We start from the raw sequence: 26,450 nt of genomic DNA, 5'->3' as shown, positions 1-26,450 counted from the left end.
TCCGGGCCAGGACAAGGCCGCTCTGTGCACTGTGTTGCATATTCTCCCCATGTTCGCATGGCTTTGATTCAAGTGTTCAGTTCCCCCAGAGTTGACTGTCATTGGATACTGACCTCAACTACAAGGGCCAGATTTTAGAAATGCTGAGGTCCTGCCCCCCTACCCATACGTCAAGAGAAGTTTGAAGACTATACTATAAATCAGTTCATTTCCAATTATTGTGTAGGAAATAATTTCTGTGTATAATAATTCATAATTGTGTGTGTGTGTTTTACCTGCCACTAAGGAGGCCATGCGAGTATCCATTAGCGTGTCATCATAGGGAGATATTTCCAGCTCCTCCTCCCCTAGTCAAAAGGAACCACAAACAGTAAGCACAGAAGAGTAAATGAAGTAACCATATATGTGACACTGAAAAGAGATAAGACAGTGGTGGAAAGTCCTCCAATGATAAGAAGAACATGGCTGTAAACATGAGTCATCTGAACTGCAAACATGTACTGTATGTTCCCATCTCCCAGAATAATCATTAATCAGTACTCGCCTCATTGTCAGGCTGCTCTGTGTGCAGAATGAACCATCCAGTGAAATGTGTTATCTATCTCTAAATCAAGTTGAGCACTGGATCTTCAGATGGGTCACTCCACTGAATTGACATTTACTTTCCAAAAGCTAATTAGAAGAACAAAGGCGTCCTCCCGTATTCCCTACGGCGCACAGAGGTCCCTGAGGTAAAACAGCCCTTTGTTGATTAAGCAAGATAGCCTCCTTCTTTAGTGAAGAGTGCATACCTCCACCCCCACTGTCTGGCACCCTCTGTTATTGAAGTTGACACAAAGAACTCCACCGCACGGATTTTTATTAGTTCAGCATTGGATTTCAACTTTCCACCACACACAAGAACACTGCACTCTATCATACAGCATCAAGTCATGGTGTTAGCTTAATAGGGGACTTCTGCCACACTAAATTTTTGGCTACAGGGAGATGATCACAGAGCTTTGTTGTGGCAGTGGCTTTACAGATGAGTGATCTTTCATTCTACTTTTCACATTCATGTTCTTCCTCTCTTCAAAAAGATGAAATGACTGGCTTGGATGAAATGATTGGCATCAATAACCAAAGTAAGGACATGGATGAGCGTGTTAGCCTGTGCTACAGTCCCTCTGTCGTTTAAATCTCATTAACGTAGCCAACGTGAGGCTATGATAAGAGAGACACAGGAGGGCAAACCCAAAGTCACCATGAGCTCGTGTCACTGAAGGCAGCTTTTGTTCAGTTGTGAAAGCCAATAGCAGAGCCTTGATTGACTCATGGACGAGGCGTTTGTTCCTGCAAATTATCTAAACACACTCCCAAGTACAAACTCAATCAAGAATGTAATGGCATGTAAAGTGTTTATGTATGTAAATCCTATTCAAGGCTATATATTTATGGTAATGACACGCTAGAGCAGCCAACAGCGTTAGGAACTGAAGAGTGTGTAATTACACTAATGCTCCGCTGACTAATAGGCCACAGGGGAGGAGGAGTCCGCTGGCTAGTGTTCGCTCACTTACAGATGCACGCTTCACACCAGCACTCCAGATATGCTTCTGTTACTCTGTGTGTGTGTGTGTGTGTGTGTGTGTGTGTGTGTGTGTGTGTGTGTGTGTGTGATGAGAAACAGGTCCTTTTTTAACTGGACCTGACTTCCACATGAGGCTGGTTTGGGATTCTGATAAATGTTACAGATAAACTAGAAATTTACTAGATGTGTGTAAAAGTAGTAAGATGGTAAGATGATGAGGGTACTGAGTAAACATACAGTAGTTTCTGAAAAGTATCATGTTTATTGAAACAGACACCACACTGACCACCGTCAGGTTTTCTCATCACCTCCAGGATGTTTCACTGGATGTTTTCATCTGTAAATGGCACCAAACACTGATGCTCCTCAGCACACCTGTGCATATCTTTATGTAAGGTGCACAAGGGGTGTTCTACTGCTATCAAATGCTCCCTTTCAAATGATGGCACACATAATATCTTCAGTAGCTTTAAATGTTATTTTATGCTATTTAAACTGTTTGAAATAAAGGGCTACATAAACTTAACTCTACTTATTTTGTTTGGTTTTTTTTCTCGAGTCAGCAGAAAACACAACTTGTGTGCGCAAGGACCATCTACAAGTGCCAGACCAAAACACAACAACAAAACATTTAGAAACTGTCACCAAAATGACTTCACTCAGCCTCCAATGGGTTTACTACAGAATTTGGGAGATTAAACCTTTGTTGTATCAACCATTTGTGGAGAGGATATGGTGAGAGAGGGAGCGATAGAAAAAAATATGTAAAAAAATGAATGTATGGGAAAACTTGTAGCCATCAGGAATGCATTTGTAGTGACTTAATGACAGCTATTTTGCACATCTCTTTTGTTAAAAAAAGAAGAACAAACAAAAATTAATATCTGAATCTGATATTGAAAAAAAATTAAATGAACAAACATCTGAATAGTCAAATATTCTGATCCAGGCCTACGTATGACAGACAAAAGCCTGTTCCACACTACTGAACCAGTATGACCAAAAACTGGCAACCTGTCTAGAGTGTACCTTATATTTCACCAAATCCATACTGACATTAGCTTCAGCCCCCCACAATAATGTGCTGGATAAGCTTCTATAGGTAATGGATAGATAGAAGGAGACACAGTCAAATGCACCATCATACTTGCATGCATGTCCCTCACACCACAAGCCCCAACAGAGGCCTGACTGACCTGGCAGCAGGCGAACCCTCCAGTATATGCGCAGACACTGCTCCTCTTTGCGGAAGCCGCGCTGACACTTGCAGGATGACAGAGAGGGGTGTTTGGTCAGCAAAGCGTCCTGTCCCTCCAGGCACTCAGCAGCCGCCTGATCCCCAAGCGGGGACATCTCCGCATCAGCTGCACACAGCTCCAGGCCTCGGTACAGCGCCTCACACTGGGGGTCAGCAGAGCACACCCGGTGAGCTTCAACACAGTCGGTGGGGGAGGGAGTGAAGGAGAAGATGGATTTTGTGGATGGCAACACACCTAAGAGAGGACAAAAGAGAAAAAAGATGCGGCGTTAAGGTCAGATATATAGCATTGCTGTTGTATGAGCTCTTAACATACTGGTTGTATTGAATGTAGTAACCAGGTACAAAATCAGAAAGCCTCATGCCATGAGGAACCCAACACTTCATCAACCAGGTAAAACTTCTAGACAGCGATGTGTTAAAGGGGAATTCCAGTATTTCTAAATCTGGGGTCCAAATCTACATACAAAATCTGAGAATTGGTCCAGCAACTTGTTACCAGTGATAGTCAAGTCTCCCTCAGAAAGTTGACTTTGACATTTTTTCTGGCAGCTCCTCGAAGTAAACTGTGAATCTCCTCTCTGTGAATCTGATTCACATTTCCATCATCGTCTTCTTCCTCTCAACAACAGATTCTCCTTGAATGAGAGTTGTGTTCAAAACAGATCTTCGCATTCAACAAAAAGGTAGGACTGTGTAGGACTAATTTCAGTAATATTGTCAGACTCTTAGAATAACAACTTCATCCTGTCAGGAACAAATACAGGCACATTTAGAGGATATAACTTTGGTGGTGGGAGTTGCCCCAAAGCATTATGTTGCACATGTTGCAGCCATGTTGCAGCTGCCAGCTGAGGTGATTCCAAAACTTTTGGTAACAACAAATCATTTACACACCAACACACGTGAATCTGAGTCCCAGGTTTAAAAATAATGGAATTCCCTGTTATGCCTTGATACCACCATAGAGTGGTGTAAAGCATTAATCTGTGTCTCTACTTTTGGTAATAGAAGCACTATATTACAGGGATATATAGAACTACTGTAGCTGCAGGTGTAAATGCTTATTTACTAACCTCTGCTTCATGAGCCCTGCAAATGCCTTTTATAGCATCCCTAACATTGCCTTGGCAAGTGTCACCTTTAATGACATATAGGCTCTTCATTAGTTATTAAAACCACCAGAACATCAGTGGTACCATCTACAGAGCATCAGTGACATCAGTGAGGTGAGATGTCTGCACAGAGCCTAAAAGATGCTGAAAGACAACACCCACCCAGCCACAGTCTGTTCACCCTGCTGCCATCTGACAACACATACAGGAGTATCTGCTGCCGTACCACCAGACTACAGAGCAGCTTCGTTCATCAGACTGTGGGACTCCTGAACTCTGTGTTGTAGAATGACTGTGAAAAAAACTGTCAAAGCAAATTAAAATATATAAATGATTAGATAAAAATACATATTTATATATGTATATATATATATATATATATATATATATATATATATATATATATATATATATATATATATATATATATATATATATATATATATATATATATATATACACACACACACATTACCTACATACATACATACATACATACATACATACATACATACATAAACTGTATGGCTTGGAGAAAAATGTTACTGGGGATGATTCTCAATCAGCCCATAATAAAATGCGTGTCCCATATCAGACCGCTAGCAGAGAAGGGTTGTAAACCAAAATGTAAGGATAATAATCTTTTGTTGGGGGTTGTGTTTCATGTTATGTGTTTGGCATCATGTTAGGGCCAGCTTAATTTTATTTATACAACTTATATTTGTATTTCTACTCTCAACTCTCAACTGGAGAAGTAAAGTGTAGCACACCAGTGAAGGATTTCAGATTTGCAACATGGATTGTCCCAGGGATCAATCAGCCGGCCAACAGAGGAAGTGTCTTATTACATCTGAAATAATCTAAAGTTGGGATCCACTTTGTGTTCACACTGTCTTATTCCAAATGAACCATGAAGTGTGAACATGACATTCATTCGACTGTCAACCTTACACTGCCCACACTACCTGGACCTATAGGCTGTAATTCAAATTCTTGTGACTGGAAGCAGGTAATTTCTTTTCTGTGCAAAAAGTGGATAAACACCTAGTTCATGTATTTTTCTGATGACTTGAAGATCTAGACTGGTACCCTGTTTTCCAGTCTAGATGTTGGAACAGCTAAAAAGGTACCCAGGCTACACTTAGACTCCTCTGGTATTAAACATTATGTGATGTGCTCAGGGGTCTTGAAAGTGATGATTCAAATCTAAAAATCAACAATCTGCAATTACCAATAGCAACTATATTGTCTTATTTCAGAGGTAACGATAAAACCAGTGGAATACAATGACAGGTAGAGAATGTTAAGAGGGCATCCTGTACTGTACTATGGTCATCTAGAATATGTCCCTAGCATAAATCAGAAATGTCTCTCTCAACAATCCCATGCTTAGAAATACACTGTATTTATTAAATGTGACAGAGCTTCAAAGTAGTTTGGTCAACAGTTTTGATTTAAAAGAAAAACTGAACCAAACAAGCAAACTTAACGGTTTGTTTAAATTGCTCCAAGGCGTGATAGCTCCCTAACAGGCCAAATACACTTCGGACCAGGCATCATGACAATAGTCACGGACAAAGCACACAAGTGATTCCACTCCAATCTAACTTTCAATAGGGAACATCCCATTTTCTCTCCCCTCTCAACACTGACCTCTCTCTATTTCCTTTTCTTTTGTAGATAGACATGGGCAGATGTTATGATGACATTTTTATTTATGACAAACACCATTTGGGTTGTGTGCAACCTAAAGTTTGTTGTTTTTTGTTTTTTTGGGGGTTTTTTTCCAAGAGGAGCTGTTGTTTTCTGAAGTGTGGCTGCTTCGATTTGCAACAGCAAAGAGGAGAGGCTCCCCTGGTAAAATTGAATCGCTGATATGCACAGGGGAAGTGCAGAGAAGTTGTCTGAGGACAGCAGGAATGTCATATGGGGAGGAGAAATAGGGGAACGGAAGGATAGATGGAAAAAGGGAGAGGTGGGCGCAAAGAGGGAGCGAGAGACAGAGACAGAGACAGAGAGCGAGCGTGCCAATGTGAACCTTGATAGGTTGGACACGCGCACAGTATGAGGCACAATCAGCATGCACCACCGAAAATGATGTTCTTAGAATCACACAAAGATGCACACACATGCACACACACACACACAATCACAAAAAACACATACAGGATGGCTGCCCAGAGAAGGACCCTTTTATGTGTGTGTCCTGCTGGGAGGGAGACTGGGAGGCACAGAACCCATCATTACGACCAGAACACAATACTGCACAACCACAGGGGAGGGGGCGGGGGGGGACAAAGCAATCTGTCTAAGACACACACACACACACACACACACACACAGTCTTCCACAAATACACACATCTCTGTGTCAGGATAAAGTGGCTGAGAGAGCATAAACAGCTTAACATTCAGTGCCGGATCAGTAGACAGTATGTAAATTGAATACTGAGTGTGCTGATGAAAGACTAACCACATACATAAAACATTGTTGGTTGAACAAACAGCCTTTGTGGACCGCCACATCCCGACACTCTGCCGCAACTCACTTTGTCCGCACATCAGTCTAACCGTCGGCTGGAGCAGCTTGAACCTGACCAGAGACTGTCCCGTCTCATGCCAGCGTCTCATCATCAAACTTCCACAAACAAATCTGTTCGCATCTCTGACGCACAGGAAACACGGCTTTGTCCCTTTAAAACACGACGTCCTCAGGTGTCTGCAGCTCCCTATAGAGTCATGAGACGCCCAGGTCACACACATGCCGTCTGCCAGTAGCACACACACAACACTGCAGAGAGCTCGTACTTGTCTAAATGACTAAATCGCAAAGCTACAAGTGAGTAGAGTGCATACCTCCACTAATGCCCAACAGTTATCCAATATCAAACTGTATAGTCCTGTATCACTAGAAATTTGAACCAACCCATAACTGCTCAACCATAATTTAAGTTCATCAGATGTGTAGCAGGCGACCACAGGATGTCAAAACATGACAGAAATGACAGAAATCTATTTCTTCTTTCATCTATGTCATGTGTGCGTACATAAGCTTTAACTGACACTCCCATCCAATAATATCATGTCATCCACCATCAATCATTCTTTGCCTGTAAGTGCTGAGTGAGCTCAGATTTCAGTGTACCAAAACACTCATTTAGAACTTTATTCACTGAATTGATTCAAACACGAACAGATCTAATAGCGACTGAATGTTTTCTGTTTTTTTCTAACATCTTCCAGCTGCTCTGCCTGAACCCTCTGTGAATTTACGGAGTTTCCTGATCAACAGATCCTTTACTCGTTGCTATAGTAACTGCTAACAGCTGCTAACTGTACTGGGCTCCAGGTGAACATGGCAGGTGTCAGGACCAAACATGAACTCTGAGGCCTACTGCAGCCACTTTGATGACAGGGAATCCTGCACTGAGGTGGTTTACAGAGTTTGGCTGCTGTTAGACAGTTATGGCCTCAGCAGCTTTTGTTTACCCAACTCCTGACACAATGAAAGAAATGTACAAATGTATTCATCTCAAACACAGAGATGACAGATAAATCTAACCAAGTGGAGAAAAGGCATGCAAAGCCAACTTTATGTCATTCATTCACAGATTTTCCTCAGTAGATCATGTAATTTTCTATATTGTGACACTAATCAAAACCGCTTTATTCCACACTGCATGGTTGAGTAAATCCAACATAAACAGACCACTTTGGCTGTGTGTCAGTCCTCCAGACAGCATTAAAGCTCATCAAAAACAATGCTGGCCTTTACTCAACTGAAGGCAGAACAAACAAGGGTAAGGGACCCCATCTACATACCATTACTGCAGACTCATCCAAGCATCTAGAACTGTAGAGGCATCTTGGATGAGAGCTGAAACATCTTCAAGAAAGTGAAACAAGTCGAGTTGCCTATGGTATAGCATGACCTGGATGACTGAGAACCCTGGACAACATTAATGATGTAGATCACACATTTGATTGTTCTGCCATGTGATACCTGTTAGGACTACAATCTTAACCCCCGTTAGTTGACTTTGAGAATTACGAGGAAACCATTTGCCTTCAACAACTAGTTTTTACACAAGCTAAAACTAAACATGCAAGCATTACTCAAAATCATTAGATCACATAAATGATTTCTTTCCTGGAGTTGAAGTTGCATGAAATGACTGTTTTAGGTTAAATATACAATACATGAAATCACTTTTTGTCAATGACTGGACAACTCTGTCCAACATAATTCTACTGTTCATCAACACAATCCCTCAGCTTCTTTCTACACAACGGCTGATGCTGTTGCTAGTGGAGCTACTTCATTGCAACATTGGCACTAAGTTGAAACTACTCCCAAGCTTTTATTTGCCTAACTGTTAACAGCGTGAGACGGTGGACACTGAATTCATAACTGAACTCTGTCATGGTTCATGATTTATATTGAAATATATTAAAGACACACAGTAGGTTTTTCCCTCATAATGTTACCTCCAAAATATAAAAAAGAAAGGTCTCAGTGCAAACAATGCATGTTGGAATGTCTGATAATATGTTACAAATCAGGCCCTTAAAGATCTGTGTTTGATTTAGCAGTGGGCAAGATAATATCTGGGTTTAAACTGTACATGTAGCAGAGGCAGTGTATGTTCTCATCCAGAGCAAGTTACAATGTGAAATAGCCACTAATTGTCACTGCATCAGTTACAGGTCTCACCTGGCATGGACACCAGTTAACAAACACCTCTACCACCATCCTGAGCATTCGTTAGTGTTTGTCAGAGATTCTTCTTTAGAGGCAGCTTGACATCATATCCAAATCAACAGTATATGACTAAATCAGACAAACTAAAAACCCAACATATACGCCAACAAAGACTCATTGATCAGGTGTAACAAGTCGATTTGAAATGGTGTTTGCCAATGTCAATAAATACAGAAATATCAGTCACCCACATAAAATGCAATCATGAAAGTGCATCACTACAAATGTCAATGCGATACTGAATGACAGTTTATGAACCAAAAAGCTATGGCTTTACACTAAATGTTTTTTTTTTGTCTCCATTCAAAGCTGGTGAAGTAAGAGTCATACTAATACTACAGGGACAGACACAGTGCCAACGAGTGCAGGAACCAACTTTTTTTTTTCCTGCTACTCTGTTCTGTGATTGGACCCTGCACTAAACTGAAGCAGGTCCCACTGAAATGAATAAGGTAGCCAGTGTTTTTGTTGCCTTGTTTTTGTAATGGCAGGCCCCTTTAGGAGTTTCTCAAGAGGTGTTCCCACAGGAAGTCCAAGATGCACTGAGAACGTTGCCAAGCTTGAAGGGCCAGTCTGACTGCAAACAAGGCCAGCATGGAAGTGAAACTGTTTAGCTAACCTGAGCTTTGGCATTAAGTCTTTTTCCTCTTAGACTCTAAATGTTCAGAGGAAGAAGCTCCTCACTCATTTATCTTCCGTGGATGAGAACAACGAGTACATGTGGATAAATAAATGTATATGCCACCATTTTGGTTGGATCCCCAAAACCTGTTTGTCACCAGCAGACAGCAGAAGGCAAGATTAAAGTTTTGTTGCCACACAGTGAGTGCCGGCAGCATGCAGCACTCTCCATCAGTGCTGCTGGAGTTTATCTTTGTTTTCCCACTGAAAACAATGAACATCCAGTATGCCATCTGCTGCACACAGGCACTGTGTGAACACACAGAAGAGTCTGAGAAGCTGCTTCCGGGAAGACATGTGTGGTACCAGCCATGAGTACTTTGAATTTTTCAGTATTTAAAGTATTCTGCCAGGTCATCATACAGTCTAGGTCAAAAGTTTTCATCCACTCATAAAGATCATGTATATCATTGTAGTCTTTATCTCCAATTATTTCTGCAACTCTCATGTCTCTGTGATGAATGAGTGGAGCACAAACCAACTTGTCACAAAAACATTCATGAAGTTTGAAGACAAGCTTTTTAGTGTTTTTAGTTGAATCTTGACCATCCTGACCAGATTTCTCTCAGCAGCAGGTGACAGTTTGTTTCCTTCTTCATCTTGGCAGAGACACAACTGTGCCATGCACTTTATATTCACAAACAGTTGTTTGTACAGTTGCTCTTGGGACCTGTGCTTTGAAATGGCTCCAAGTGACTTTATTGACTTGTTCAAACCAACGATGTGCTCTTTGAGAGCTGTGGCTGCAGTGCTGAGCTCCTTAGACTTTCCTATTATAGTGTCTGCAGCTCTGAGTCTAATGGCTGTATCAAACAAGCCCTATTAAAACAGGCCCAGAGAAGACTCCAGCTGTTATCAATCAGAATCACTCAGAAGAAGTTCAGAGGCCATGCTACAAAGAACAATTGTTCACACCACTGTCTATAATCACCTAAATCGATTGCTCACGTTGCTGTATGCATGTTTTTGATCCAGCAGATTTGGTCATATTTTAAGATTTTATTTTATATATTTTTGTATTTTTTACCTATAAAAATGAATTACAGAAACACACTTCATGAATGTTTTGGTGACAAAGTAGTTTGTGTTCCTCCCATTCCATTACAGAAAAATAAAAACTCATTGGAAGTGAAGACGGCCATGATACACATGTTCTTTATGAGTGGATGGATAACAGATTACTCTATCTTCACTTTAAGTCCCCATGGGGACATTTGTTAAAGGCAATATAGCTGACAATTTGGCATCCAGTGATTTAAAAAAACATATACACTAGCATAAATGTACTGAAATTGATACACAAAGGAAACTCATTTTATTTAATATTTTTTTTACAAACAAACAAAATTGCATTGATGGAGGCTTTGTGCCGGACTGTTTGTTGGCTGGGTGCCTGACAAGCTCACAGTGAAAAGACTCCAGGCAGTCACTGCCCCCAGCCAAAATACAGTCTGACACATGAACCTCCATCAAACCACAAATTGTCTGTTTTTTATTCTCAACAAAAACGAGATGAGACGTTAAATAATGAAGAGTCCAAGTTAGGGCAAGACATAAGCGACAGTGCTACTGAAGGGACCGCTTGTTTAGTCCACAGTGACTCCCACCTCCATTTGTCCGTCTCTTTCCTCAGAACCAGGTGACTGTCAGCAGCAGGTCCTGAGGTGCTGGAAGGGCAGTAGCCTGGTCAAATGGTCTACAGGCTTATCAGTAGAAATTTGATGGACAAAAATATTTTTCAAGTCGGCTCTATAGGATGAAATCAACATTGTTTTGGTTTATTGATTAGATTGAGAATGGGAATAAGCCAATTGTGACACACATCTCTCATGTGTAGAGTCAGTGTGGACTGAGTTTTCTTTTATATAAAAATGAAAGAAGACGGGTGAGAAATGGATGTCAAAAACCCTTTCAATATGGATTGGCTTGGAAGCTGCTGTTCGAGCAGATTTTGTTACCTTTGAACAGAGCTAGGCTAATGTTAGCCATTCCCCCCTGTTTCAATTCTCTGTGGTGGGTTAAGCTGACTGGCTGCTGACTGCATGTGTTCACGGACTAAACAGAAACATACGAGAGTCTTATCTCACGTTTGGATCGGACACAAAAGTAGGGATAAATATGACTGTCAAAATGTCTGGAACTCCTCTACAATTTTGAAGGTATTTTACTTTATTGTGGAGGGATGTGTGTTGAAACAAATGTACACTTGGCAGTGAAGCGACAATGCTCGTTAAAAATGTTTCACCACCAATTTGCACTTAAGGGTGTATAACCAAAAAAGAGCTCTGAAAGAAGTGGAAATTCTGATGTGTTTTGAGGTCAGTCTGAGGCTTAGCTGCCAGTTAGTGCGCGTCTTTCTAGCTAGTCTGTACAGCTCCTAGATTAGCAAATAAAAAGAGATTGCCAGTCTCACTTCTCACAAGAAATATCAGGTTCAAATTTAGTCAGTGTCACTAAAATACATAGCTGATGTGCTATATTTTGGCGGGAACTGGCCATTGATCTGGCAGCCTTTTATTGTGAGACCGCAATGGTAAAAAAAAAAAGCACATTTGTCCAACAGCTTGTCGTGTGTACAGCTGTCATGTCTTGTCAGGTCTTAAGGTCATGTTTTGTTTTTCTCTTGTTCTTTCAGTTCTGTTTCCTGTCTTATTTTGCCACCTCGTTTTCAGATCCCTTCCTGCCCTTGTGTGTTTCCCCTCATTGTGATGGTCAACCCCTCGCTGATTCGTGTTTCAGCTGTGTGTTATTATCCCTACCTTCCTTGTTGTTCCTTTGCCAGTTCATCTTCGCCCTTCATAGCATGTGTTCCAGCTTTCTACCCAGTGTATTTGACCCTGTTCTTTGACCCTACCTTGCCTCTGCCTCTGATTTCACGGGTACTGAACCAGTCCTCTGTTTGGAAGCCCTGAACTGCCCGTGAGTCGTGCATTAGGGTCTACACCTTGTGTGTCTGATTCTTGTCAACAACAAGACTATTCAGACAAGCAGGAAAGGATCAAGGTAGGTGACGTTCATTGCCATGGTAATAATAGTCTGGTGACATTTGTCGTAATGGTAACAATAATAACTGTGGTTAAAACTGTGAAATGGTTGCACTTTGGAAAGGTTCAAGAAAAGATTTTTTTTTTTTAAAAATGGTTTATGTTTAAGGAACAGTTCATCCAAATTGAGTTATTATTGTGTGGCCCTGCCGATGAAAAGAACTTTTCTTACACTTACCAGCAAAACAAAAACGTTTGACATCAAAGCCAACTAACGAGAACTGCTCAAATGCTAACTGATATCTGCAGCGTTACCCAGACATAAATTTTTTTGTGGCGGTCCACCACAATATCAACACTAGCCACCACATTTGATTTTCTGTTTTTTTGAGCTGTGTGCCCTGTTCTCACTCACTCAAGACAGTGTACCCATCATTGAATAGCATGACGTTATATACTCAGATACAGTGGATGGCAGTGTGGTTTGTAGCCTGCTGGTAAAATCAACAAAGATTAGGAGGACGACTGTTTAACGCAGCTGGCTTGACGTTAACAGTTTTTGTCGTGGCCAAGTCATGTAATGACATTGCCATGTGATGCGCTGGGGACTTCTTCCCAAAAGCTAATTGTGAAAGACGCCTCTGTGAAACAGTAATAAAAGCCTCAAAACCCCTGACTCATTTTTGCCATCAGAGTTTGGACAATTTGGGACAATAAAGTTTGGAGAGTCTAGAAGAGCCACCCGAGTATATTTTATTCCAATCCAAGTTAACTTGGTGCTAAACCTGAAGTTCGCTGTCTTGGTCACTGAAAAGCTCAAGTGCACATGCTCTATGGCGCCCCAGCTGGACAGCCACCGCCACAATTAAAGTCTGATTCTGCGGGGAAAACTGATCCGGGTTACATTATTCATTCCTGTGGCATTGTACTGGTACTGGTACTGTACTGGTATATTCACAATAATTCATCAGAACGAGTCTCCTCCTCATGTTGGTGCAACTCTGAAATAAACAATATATAATCAGTTATAAAGAATATCCTATAGTGTGGTCAGAATGCTCCCAGTTCTTCTGATGTTTACCATTGAAGGTCAAATAAACATTTAAAAGAAACACGATACAGACAACAATCACCTGTGGCTATTTGACCTATGACAGGCAGCAGCTCACACACCAGCTCATCATCTTTTAATGATGCACTTTAACATCAGATGGTGATATAAATGCACAATATCTCTGACTCAGAATATACTGGCTGTTAAATATATATACCAGCTCTTATCCCTCTCTCTGTACATCCATATTCCTCTTGCACTGGAGACTCAGAGCTCGCTGTGGTGACGCAGGAAAAAAGAAGTGTTTCTCTGGGTGAAAGTATTCCCACCACCGTGATGAGAAGTGGAAGTGATGCGTTTCACATTTTCTAGTTTGTCCAGAACAAAGAGAGGAGTAACTGGTTGAGTAAAATGAGGAATAATGGCGACCACAGCCAAGTGAACAAACACAGAAAAAGACAGCCATCTCTACAAACCCAAAGTTAAATTGATCATTGAGGAGTGAGGTCATCAGTACATGAACAGGAAGTTTAATTATTCATTAGTCTTACATAGCCAGACCTCAGCGCAGATCCACAGTGCTGTGTCAGCACAGGAGAAATCTGGTTGCACCAACTCTTATTCTGGTACAGGGGATAAATGCTCGAGCTTGTTTGTATTTTGTTCAGCCAATCACAATTATCTTCTCAGGATGAAGTGACATTGCCCCATGTTGTCAGGGTCAACTTATTTGTTTTGCATGTGGGGAGGCGAGCCCTGGCATTAAGACAGCTAAATCCCTGCAAAAGAAAAAAAGGTAACAGCTGCTATCTAGGTTAGTAACTTCCCATTTTCAGCATGAAGGTTGCTAGCTCGGAGGTTGTTGTTGTTTCCTGTAGCGACGGGGATTTTAACAACACGGATAGACAAAGGAAGGAGAAAGCCAACTGATATAGTGTAATAATTGCTGGCTTTATGTCATCGGTCTTCATTTGCTGAGTCAGACAAATTGTTCATTAGTACTTCCGCTGAAGTAGAGCTGTGCGCATCAGGAGTTTACATTGAGTTCTGCCACAACAATGCACAAGTGTGGTATCCAACAATTTTCTGTTCTTTTTGTCACTTTAAAAACTGTGATTTAATTTGAAGTTTCAAACTTAAACAAGAAAGAAATTTGAATATCTGATTAAATTCTAATTCAAAAGTTTGAATGTAACAGACCATAGCTAACTGCTCAGTCCAGGACATTCACACTGGAAATTACATTTACATTTACACTTGGGGCATTCAGCAGATGCTTTGTCCAAACTGACTTACAATAAGTACATTTGTCACAAGACAGAACACACAACATATCACCAATTTTAAGTAAGAATGAAAAAATACAAACAATTTTCAAGCACTCATCTGGGCAAAGTAGCTGCTATTTATCAAGGAAATAACAGGTCAAGCAGGTCTGATAAATGTTATAAGTAACGACTGATAACCAATATTTTGAAACGATATGTGTTTACAATAAAAATTTAAATCTTGGTGTAAAAAATGTGATATACCACTAACTCCAACACAAGGCCTAGCTGAAAAACATTTAATTAATTTGATTAAAATAGAGCTTATAGTTTATATCATTTATACATTTTCTGAAACATAAAAGTGCACTTAAGAATAATACACTCCTGGAATATAAATACTAATGGATTCATGTGTTCATCACTTTAACTGGTGTATTTCTTTTAAACTGCTGACTTTTATTTCATATTAACAATCTGAATCAGCAAAGTAACGTATAACTTAAGTTATCAAATACTTGTAGTGAAGTAAAAAGTCTAATACTTGCCTCCATAATGTAGGAGAGTCAGAAAATGCAAATACTTAACTAAAACCAATCAAATAGTCCAGTCACTTACTTGAGTAAATGTAGTTAAGTATTTCACTGCTGGGATTACCAGAGATCTTAGATGCAGTTTCACAATGTCTTCAGTCTCTAACAACAATATTCTGCAGAGCTGAGCATGTCCAGTGTTCCAAGAGTCAGAGACAGCTTCAGGACTTCACTTCAGTAACGCTGCAGCTTTTGTTGATCAACTAGATAAACGACTAGATAATGAAATAGTCAGTGAACTTGCTGATGTTCGCCAACGCTCTGAGAGACTTGACAGTAGCAGAGGTTATCATGGGCTAACATTACATGTAGCATGTGAAACACCAACTCCTAGGGTGTTTTCAGACTGGCTAGCGACAGGCTAATGTTATCACTGGTGGTACAAATAAAGTGCATTTTGAAACTGCACTGTTTGCATTTGTTAACATCTGCTTCCCCATTGGATCAATTAGAGGGATCACATGTGATGTCCAGCTTCAGTCTGCAGATCCATGAAGCCGGAGCGCTGAAGCCACGCCCCCACTGCTGCACAGAGCAGAGTTCACTGTATATTCAAAATGTATCACTATTGAACCTGTACTATTATTATTGAACTGCAAAAAAATTCCACAAAACATTTGCATTTATTGAGTTTTTTTGCTCTAAATGACATCATCACATAATCACCAGCAGTAAATTGCAGACCCTGTCTGACTCTCACTCCCAGAGAGGGAGGCTGTTTTCTGGGAAGCGTTCACTGAAGACTCGGTCAGGAGGGATGACCGTCGTCGGGACTTTTCCTCTTTGAATTTTGTGATTTTTCTCGATATCAGCTTCCAGAGACATGAACTACAACGACACAACAGTGAAGGAGACAAAGACGTGGTGAGTTCAAGTTTTTTGCTCTAAATCTCGTCACATAATCACCTCCAGTAAACAGCAGGAGCTTCCTGGCTCTCTCTGCTGGGGACGGACACTGTTGTTCAGGCTGAAGTGTGATGAAGAGTCAGTTGGGTGGACAGGATGAGACACTTTTCCACATATAAATGCTGTATTTCTTTCCTCATACAAGACGCTGAAGACACGACCTGCTATCACGTTACTGTTGTTTGGTCCTGTAACAAGTCTTTGTGAGTTGAAGTTTGGGACGTCTCTCTTTTATCTGATGAGTGAAGGATCTGTTTGCAGACCGAACACCATCAGACCGTCCCACTCCTGTACTGTTCTGCCTGCTTACCCTGACACACACAGGTTGTCTCTCCTCTGTGACTACCTGCTCTGGAGAAAAAGAACTATTTGTGTCTGATGGCCGCAAAGTCTGAAGGGCTGATACTGGAGTGACAGTCTGGAACAGGGTGAGGACAGACTGTTTACAGCCTGTGATAAGGGGACATCTAAGGGTCGCTGCATCGACTTTGGCTCCCTATTCTGTGCTTCCTTGGTAGGAGCTTAAATTGAGAGCCAATAATTGGAGTCTGAGTGACCTTTTAACAGAGCAAAAACTTCATCATATTGGTAAAATTAGTTCTGCAGCACCAGGGTAGGTCAACCAATCCAATAATAAAAAAAAAAAAAATGTGGGAGCAAGATCATGTGGAGAAGTCAAGTCAGGAAATCAACAGTATGAACTGAGCTCTGTTCCTCTCTCTGCCACTTTATGCCAGCAGCCCAGCACTCTTGCCTCTGCTACATTTACAAGAATCATTCGTACAGAAGTCAATGTGTCACCTGCACATTTCTAATCACATTTCACAGACACTCAGACTCTAAATCACTAAGCCACTACATTTCTTTCTCGTCCTTGTTTGTGAAAACCCAAGGTAATAGGGAAGCTATAATTAGGGTAATTGTCATCGAAGAGAAAATAATGGATAATGCAGGGTTGGTTGCAAAGGTCTCAGACAGTGATGAATGCCTCCCATTTTTTATTTAGCTTTGCAAAGGAACCTTGTCCGTGTCACTGTGTGGTAAAGGAGGTACCACCTCCAGTCCTTGTGTTCTGGCAGAGTAGGATGGTCATTAGGTGAGGCATACAGGATAACTGTTGGAGGGGGGATGCAAGGCTCACATACAACATCCAATAACTCTAACCTGTGCAGCAGTGACACAACAGGATGCCAGTTGTCATGAATTAAACCTGAAAAAACATGCTGGCCAAACCCAGCACCGCTCAAAGACGCAAAAGCCAGAATTACATTTGATTCAGTACGTTTCCAAACATTGGGATTTAAGGACCCAAACTAAATGTCTGGCAGAGGTTCCTCACCGCCAACAGCCACAAATCTGAAGCCAGTCTCTGACACATCTGTCATCATGATAGCAGATGGGCCTGAGGTCAGGCCGTGGCCGACCTGGGATCAGACCAGGCCCTGACCACAGAGAGCAGCGGTACCTTCAGGGACCACTAACTCCAGTCGGACACTGAGTTTGAGTAAGGACACGCCAACATACACATGCACACACACAGCACTCAATCTGACGCCTGTTCACACACTTGACACACACACACACGTACACACACACAGCCATGGAAGCAGAAGCCAACACACCATCTGCCGGCCCTGTGTTTGAGTTCCAAATCCCAGTTATCAACAAAACACACAGAAGACCTCCAAACTACCCCCTTGGATACACCATTCCCTTTGAGAAGAATGCTATCACACACACACACACGCACACACACACACACACACACACACACACACACACACACACACTGACCCATGAGCACACCACACACACACCTCCGAACCCTGATCAGATGGAACGAGGTGGATGGAGGCCAGGTAAGTTGCTCATTTTTCATTAAATGTGACTGAAGAAGGAAGATGGATTTCCTTACTTCATCCACCCAGTTCATTTACTTCACACACACACACGCACACACACACACACACACACACACACACACACACAAACCTAATCCTCATCTCTCTCGCTCTCTCTCTGGCTCCCTGTCTCTCTGTGGGTCTCTGTCTCTTTGTCGCTGTCTTTCTTTCTGTCTCTCTCTCTCTGTGTCTCTATCTGTCACTGTCTCTCTGTCGCTGTGTCTTTTGCTTGTCTCTCTCTCTCTCTCTCTGTGTCTCTGTATCTTTATCTTCATCTGTCACTGTCTCTCCGTCTCCGTGTCCCCTCTGACAGGGGATGACGGCCTCTCCTATTTAGGCCAGCTTTTTACACTGATCATGAGAGTAGGTTTATGATGCTCATTTCTCTGGCCCCATTGCTCTTCATAGATGTCATCGTCAGTCACCGGAGATCAATACAGATAAGACATTCTCTCTCTGTCTCGCTCCACCTGCTGAAGGGACCCCTGTTGTTCAAAGCACACACCCCTGCAGCACTGTGCAATGGGTGTGCTAGCACAGTGAGACACTTTGAAACACCTGACACCTGTGTTTGTGTGTGTGTGTGTGTGTGTGTGTGTGTGTGCTATAAGTGGAGGTGTGGTGTTTAGCTGTGGGAGTGTCTAAAGTTAGACCGTGTGTTACTTGCATACTTTATCCAAAGGTTCATTTAGTCGTAATTAATGTTGGGGCTCGTTACTCAAAAAAGTAATATATTACACATCACACATTACTCTCAAAAGTAGTAATGCCTTACATTACATGATTACTCCCTGAAGAAATTAATTAGTTACATCACTAGTTAGATTACTTGTTACCCATGTTGTCAGTACCTTCTAAAGAAAGTTTTGGCTGCTTGCTTGGCGTCTCATTCATGTTGATCCACGGTTCCTTAGCAACAAGCTTTGTGTGTGTGCGTGCTGTCTCTGTAGGTGCTTCGTCAAGTTATTGTCTTACGCTCAACAAATTCAAAGTAATGTTTGTATTTCCAACCTTCAAAAGTGGCTTTATGCAGCAGGGGGTCTTCAGGCAAGTCACACACAGCAGCATGTTCTGCTAAATGTTGTTGATGCTGCCATTGTTATCCCATTTCCCCTATAGGGTGGTGACTAACCAATCGGTGATGGTGAAAGATACCTTGTGACAGACCCCAACCAATCACTGTTCCATTATTGATGGCCCCCAGATAAGCTTCATTTTCCCCTCTGAATAACTTTTATTGAATTAAAAAGGTTGACAATGGTGAATAAAGTGCCAAGTGCGAGACTCTGATGACGGTGCCACAGAAAACATAGTTTTAAAACTTCTTAACTTTTTATTTTCTACGTAAGCCTCTAGCGACCTTAGGTGCAATTATTTTTTAGCTGCCGTTATCTTGAGATTACCGATATAATTTTTCTTCTGATAATGACTTAATTTATCTTGTTATCCCGAGATAAATTAACTGTGGCAGCTAATCCTCACAAGTGTCTCACTCTGTGCACTCCGTGTGGAAACAAGGCTTGCACTATTATGTAATACATAATAATTAATGATATGTTATCATACATTTGTTGTGTCTATCCCTACAGTAGTCATTATCAAGTCTAAAGGTAAAACATTCATATGGATCACAAAACTTCATGGGGTTTGCTTTGAAGCTCTCCAACCCGCCTCACAGGACAGTGTGGGTGAGTTTAATGGTGGACTCTCAGGAATCTCACAAAGTTGTATTGTCATGAGAAATGATCATGACATTTGCTGATCCGTGATTATGATATAAATAACTTGTGAACTGGAGACAAATGAATAACATTTAACTCAATAACACAGGGGAACTGAGGAAATAATACATTAAACCTGAGGCTGTTAAAATAATCTGCTTGATCTGGACTGTGTGGGGGTTTTTTTGCCACAAATGATTCAAATGTTGCTTAACTTTATTTGGTGCCTACACGACACAACAAACCAGGGAGAAGCCTGTCAAAATGCCCCTGTAATATGCATTATGTAGGCAAATCTAAACGGGAGCTAAATACCAGAATCTGTGACCATTAGCACTCTATCCGTAACTTGGATGTTAAATCGTCAGTAGCCAGGCACTTTAACAGTCACAACCACCATAAGTGAACTACATTACAAGGGCACTGAGGCAGTGAGAATGCTTCGGAGAGGTGGTAACAGGGACACAATCCTCCTCGAGAGAGAAGCCCATTGGATACACTTCCTCAACACTCGGATTCCAAAGGGACTGAACCGGGAGATTTCATTTCCTTGTTTCCTGTGATGCAAACTTGTGCTATGTGGTGTCTTTGATACAGTTAGGTGCTACTCCGTTGTGAGATTTTGGTTTGTTTGTTTGAGACCTTGCGTGGTCCTTTGCTGTCCTTCAAAAACGTACAGCTCCACATATTGGAGCATGTATGTTGTGCAGTTTTGGATAACCTGTAATTAGCACGCCTGTGTACCTCCGATTTTGTCAGGATACACGGCGAAGAAGGGAGTTTTGCCCGAAACGTCTGTGTGGCAAGAACAAAGAGTGTGTTGGGAGTGGGGTCCTTTATTCTTTTTTTCACACCACAGACAACTTTCTCTCAAATTAAATACCAAGCTTGATGGAATTTAAATTGAGTTGGAAACAGTGTAATATTCTGTAGGAGCCCAGCCCTCACAAGCATGCTTTCAAGGCTTTTTACAGGGAACCGAAAGGAAAACAGACACATGTTAAGGGGTTATGATCTAAAAGAGCACGTAAATATCCCCAGTGGGCAACTTCACTCCCAAAGTATCGGTGTCAGTATCCCTTCAGGAACCCACTTGTGGTGTCTAAGCAGAATGAGTCCTTTCACTCTCCCCCCCACCCCTAAAAACATACACCAACACGCACACCTGCCTGCACACCGATAAGACGCCAACCACCGCCGTTCCAAATGTGTTTGCACACCGGCATCGGTTGACTGCACTTCCTCATTGAACGACTTGAACAATTTATTCTGACGCGTCGCTGAATCCAAGGGGGAATTTAGATTGAGATTTAAAAAAAAAGAAAGTCAGACACGACCTGAAAGCCTTGAGGGTGGGCTGGGGGGGAGGGGTAAACCTGAGGCCAGGAGACAGGGAGATATATGAGCCTGTCACTCAACATTACAGTGTCACTACAAGCCGGACAGTCATTAACACGGCTAATGAACACAGCGGGGCTGTGCAGCAGCACGGGCCACGCTCACATAAAACCACTGTGGGAGAATTTCATTAGTCCTGCTACAGCAGTCATATAACACACTGATTCCCAACCAGGGGTATCTACTGCTGTCATCAGGGGTCCTCAGCAGGGACGCAGAGTGGCCTAGCTAATTCAGAAAATGGAAAAAGGTAAAAATAATGGTTTGATATAACAGATCCACATATGTGTGTTTAGGAGGAAAGTAAACCGACAATTATGCCCTCACATCAGTGCAAGGCTGACCTATAGTATATTTCCCATCACAATAATCTACTCACTACGGCTGTCTGAGTGCATTAGACACACCTCAGTCTTACACCAGCCTGAGCCATATGTAACACCTGCCAACAAGAGTGCATAAAGAATTGCTAAAAAATGACAATGGTATACCTCTGCATGTTGTACTCAATCTTAGACACCCACCATTTCAACACACCTGCTTTATTTTATTTTTTTTTTTAATCCAGATCCATGCATTATTCTCTGAGGAATCAGTGTCAATGTCTCACAATGTTAAAGAAAGTAGAAAAAAAAATCCTGGATCTGCCATGTATCCAGATCAGCAACAAAAGTGAATGAGGTCTAATCTGGGCAGAGGAGCGTCCTCCATCCAGTGGAACTCTGTGTGGCATCACATACAGCTGAAATCAACCAGAACCCCTGTGATGACATACTGTTGAACAATGATGATGAAGGGGACCATATGATGAGGCTGCAGGGGTTTGTCTGACCGACAAGGTTGTAAACCACTGCTATAATCTTCATCCAACAGGTGTAACTGCAAAAAGAGATTTTTTTTCAACAACAGAGAGCTTAACATGATTTTCAGATATCCACTTTATAGATTTAATATTATGTATGGATGTAAATTAGTACAAAATTAGAGTACATTTAAGTGGTAATAAAAGTGAGCGAGCACATGTGAGAGAGAGCGATGGCTGATGTGGCATGAAAATTCCTACAGAAGCTAAAAGTGATCGGTCACCCCGCAGCTTTTAAGGGCCATCAGGTCCGGTGTGCTCCATCAGCTCCTGTCTTGTTTGCCAGCCATAAAACTATTAAAAACATCCAACGACATGAGGCTGAGAGATTAAATCACTTCCATGCATTTGTCTCGAACGAACTTCCGTATTTGCTCAGAATGTGTAGGATCTGCGTGTTGGCAAATCTCCTGCCGTTATCTAACCTCTGGGCCCTCCAAGGATTTGCCTCACCCCATTATTGTAGGTGACAGGAGAGGTTTTTGGCCCACTGACCCAGGCCTGTCATATCCACTGTATGTCTCCACATTTATTGACCCTTCTGATTTTCTCTAGCGAGCGCTCGGCAGTATTTTCCTCTCTGCTCAGTCACGATCACTGCCAGGGACAGATAACACATTCTGGTTCCATGTCCAGCTTTGGTGGATGTTTCCCTCTGTACACTGGCCCCCATACAGACGGTATATAATAAAGTATGTCATGTAAAAACCATGGATGTTGACTTGAATTGTGTTTCTTTTTTGGTCTGCTGATTGTTTAGTTAAAAAAAAAACCTCCCCTTTCGCTCTCCGGCGAACACTGCCCTCTCAGCTGTCCGTGAGTCTCCGCATACTCCGCTGTATAACTCCACAAGATGGTTGTTTCGGGCTTAAACACAATCCACAACTGTGCTACGAATAACCCTGTCGAAGAAGTTCCCTACGTGTATGTTTTACGGCGCTGTAAAGTCGCCCGTTTTCTCTCCGTTTTATTTTCATTTACAAGCTTTTAGTGCCCACACACACTCCTGCATACGTATAAAACACACAAAGAAATAAGAGAAATAAACGTAACAAGGTCATCAACAAGACAATAGCTCGCTCACACCAACAGCACGTTCTTCAGTCATAACGTGGACATCAACAAATTGCGTTATTGTGAGACTGTGTGTTCAGCCTGAGCAAAAGCTCTCTATTAACAAAAAAAAAAACAAACAAACAAACAAAAAAAAATTAAGTAAAAGCATGTCTGCTGCAGTTATGGTAAGTACACACAGGATCAAATATCTATTAAAAATCTTTGCCTTTAATAAATGCCTTATTGTGTATTATACAATCAAAGTCCAGGCCTCAATCTGTTTTTCTCACTGTGTCGAAGAACAAGCTGCTGAAAAAACACCTGGAAATAATTTGGTTCAACACCTCAGTCATCAGTGAGGGCTTCACTGTGCTCTACAGAGGATCACATTCTGTTTCAGCCGATACATTTGAACGAGACATTTGAATATAATAATGAAAACATAATAATTCTGTCTGCTGTTCCTGTGATTAATTTTACAATTATGAACATTCTGCTTCTGTTTCTCAGTTTTGTTCTGTTTTTTTAAATGTATATCTTATCAATGTTGTCCTTTTATTTCCCTTTCTCAAAACATATTTAAAACGTTAAATGTCAAATGTTATTTTAGTATTTTATAATAATAAATCGGAGACTTCCTCGAGCGTCTGTATCCATAAATAAATCAATCATTCCTAGTTTTCCAAAACAGTCCAAACCAGAGGGTTCTGATGGCTGTCAGTCAGTCAGTCAGTCAGTCTCACCATGTTTCTGGGTCCACTCATCATTTAAAGTTTCAGTTCGGGGCTCAGAGCTTGAAGGGCGTAGCCTGGTGGCGTCTGGGACCAAGACACAGCGGACACATTAATTGTCTATTCTGAACTGAGCGCACTAAAGACTGAACTATTGGGCCAACAAAAAATATATGTCTATGAATTTAAATCATCAGTAACAGCCATGTGAAACATTTTACTCTGCAGAAAGGTTGGGAGAAGAAAGATTCACTTATTTACATCCCCGTGGCCGCAACACCGTGAAATTGAGCAAACGAGCCAAAAAAACGAAAGAACTGAACCCGGGAGTAGATAAGAAGAAGAAGAAGAAGAAGAAGAAGAAGAAGAAGAAGAAGAAGAAGAAGAAGAAAATGCAGAGCATCTGTTTACTTTGGGATAGAAAAAATGTGAGGCTACAAATGAAGTGTGACTTTCCACTCTCCATCCTCCTCTCCATCCAAGTTGCGAGTGGAGGAGCAGTGAGACAAAGCCTCCGGTGTTCGTTCCGAAGCTTCACCAAACATATTTCTCTCCTGAATGCCGGGAATAAACAGAGGAGCGCACGTACCTGAGAGGAAAAGAGCGAGCACGGTCCCGAGGAGAATCATCGTTGCCGTGTTCGGGACACCTGGGACGGAGTGAGGGGGGGGGCGGCGGAGCAACGAGGACGTGGGACGGGGACTTGGTGCGTTCTCGGCTGGTCCAGCAGCACCGCTGTGCGCCCCGCAGACAGACACCCAGCCTGCCGCTACATTCACCGCTCCGACACCGTCCGTCAAGTCCGCCTTTTTTTGTCCTCTGCCTTTGCGACGGTAAAGTCCCTCAAGTTTCAAATCCCCGGAAGGAAAGCAAGGTGAAGCCGCGCAGGAGCGAAGTACGCACCAGAGAAGCAGCCTGTGAGCGTGTGACAGTGTGTGTGTGTGTGTGTGTGTGTGTGTGTGTGTGTGTGTGTTTGTGTGTATGTGTGAGTGCGAGTGTGTGTGTTTGGATAATTGTGCCTCGTCTCCAGCTCTCACACCGCGCCGCTTGGAGAAATCAACTACTGAATGGAGGAAATGTCAAGCGTCGCCGGGCTGCAGCTCTCTGCCCGCGGACAGTCATCACGACGCGGCTCCGCTGGTGAGGGGGTCCCGGTACATTCTGCGATCATGACGCTGACAGCAGGAGGCTGGGGTTATTAGCCTACTGGTGATATCCCTCCCCCCCTTCTCCCTCTCTCCCTTCCTCCTCCCCCTCTTCCTCAGATCATCATCATCATCATCATCATCATCATCATCAGGGAAGGAGGGATGAAAAGCTGTATTATTGAAATTAATTCACATTCTTGTAATCCCAGAAGACCCCAGCTTTGCGTTTGTTTGTTTGTTTTTTTCAATTCCACGTGGCAGTTGAAATGTGCAACCAAGAGCAAACATGATTCTCACTTTTATAAATGTATACATGTAACCCCAAACTTTTCTCTCTTTTTTTGTATTTTTAAATACTTTGTTGATTAACTGAATACCATTAACCTGAAGATTACATTGATTTTTTTTGCGGGGGGGTCTGAGAGCCTTGAGCAGACCACTGGAACAGCATGTGTAATGGTTTGGACACCATAGAAGACACTGGCAACTTCTTCCTCTCACTTCACATCTGACTTCGATGTTACATACAGAGCCTTCTGAACAACTGTTGGTTTTGCACAACTGAACTGTGGTTGCATAGAGACTGGTTGTTTTGGCAGCAAGTGAGTGTTGTCCTTTCATTAAATGGGTATTAGCCCACGCATCCATACCTAAACTGAATCGGTCGATTTGTCAGTGTGTCCCCAAACTACATGAATGTTGCAGCATAGCAGTGACACAAGCACTGGACTTTTGTCACAGTTGCAGTTGTAGGTTTAGGCAACAAAAAACTGCTTGGTCGGGTTTGGGAAAATAGTGTGGTTTGATTTGAAATCACTTATAAACCTACAAAAAGCACATTTCCTGATGACTTACCCAACCTCATGTATGTGACGTCACATTAGAAGAACTCAGTGCCGTTTTGTGGTTTCACATGGGACATGAACATCTGTATCCTGAATGAAAGTCCAGTTGTACATCCCTAACGTCCTCCCTGCACTGACTTTTCACTCTTTATTCCACTCCTCCTCACTTCCTCCTTTGTAGCTGTAATAACCACTAAAGCCACTAGAGGTGGTAAATATGAGTTGTTACATGCTGTTTCATTTTTAACTCTTCTGATGAGGACAGGCACAAAAAAGTTGTATTCTAATAAACCAGATCTTGTTTGCACTATAATCTTGTATTTATTTATAATACATCAAATATCTAAATCCCAACTAACACTGAGATGTTGTTCATTGTATGTCAACTATTTGAATGTCACATTGAGACATCCTGGACAATGTAGCACATTGAGATGTGACATTACTTGCTCACTTATTCTGCAAAAGTACACAGTGTGCATTCAGCAGCTTTATGCATCATGTCACATTCTCACCACATATATGAAATGTTGTTCAGGACTCATTATCTCACATCCAGTCATTACCTCATCAATTGATTATCAATTAGGAAGAAAGT

The 26,450-nt window shown here is 41.9% G+C and overlaps 1 protein-coding gene across 2 annotated transcripts in view; it reads right to left on the bottom strand.

Moving 5' to 3' along the window:
* LOC119007823 (GDNF family receptor alpha-4-like) overlaps positions 1–26,170 on the bottom strand; it is a 50,128-nt gene extending 23,958 nt beyond the window's left edge. Inside the window, exons 1-3 of one of the 2 annotated variants that reach the window (XM_037077747.1) lie at positions 24,449–26,169; positions 2,767–3,063; positions 276–347 (exon numbers count right to left, since the gene is read on the bottom strand). In XM_037077747.1, coding sequence (XP_036933642.1) covers positions 276–347; positions 2,767–3,063; positions 24,449–24,488 — 409 coding nt within the window. In that variant the 5' untranslated portion in view covers positions 24,489–26,169. Of the gene's footprint in view, positions 1–275; positions 348–2,766; positions 3,064–24,448 lie in introns of both variants that reach the window. The other variant, XM_037077748.1, reaches the window with a different exon arrangement.
* Positions 26,171–26,450: the final 280 nt, after the last annotated feature.

This window comes from Acanthopagrus latus, chromosome 18, assembly GCF_904848185.1.
Source record: "Acanthopagrus latus isolate v.2019 chromosome 18, fAcaLat1.1, whole genome shotgun sequence".
Lineage (NCBI taxonomy): Eukaryota > Metazoa > Chordata > Actinopteri > Spariformes > Sparidae > Acanthopagrus > Acanthopagrus latus.
The sequence above is the reverse complement of the archived record's forward strand: the minus strand, read 5'-3'. Positions and strand labels throughout refer to the sequence as shown.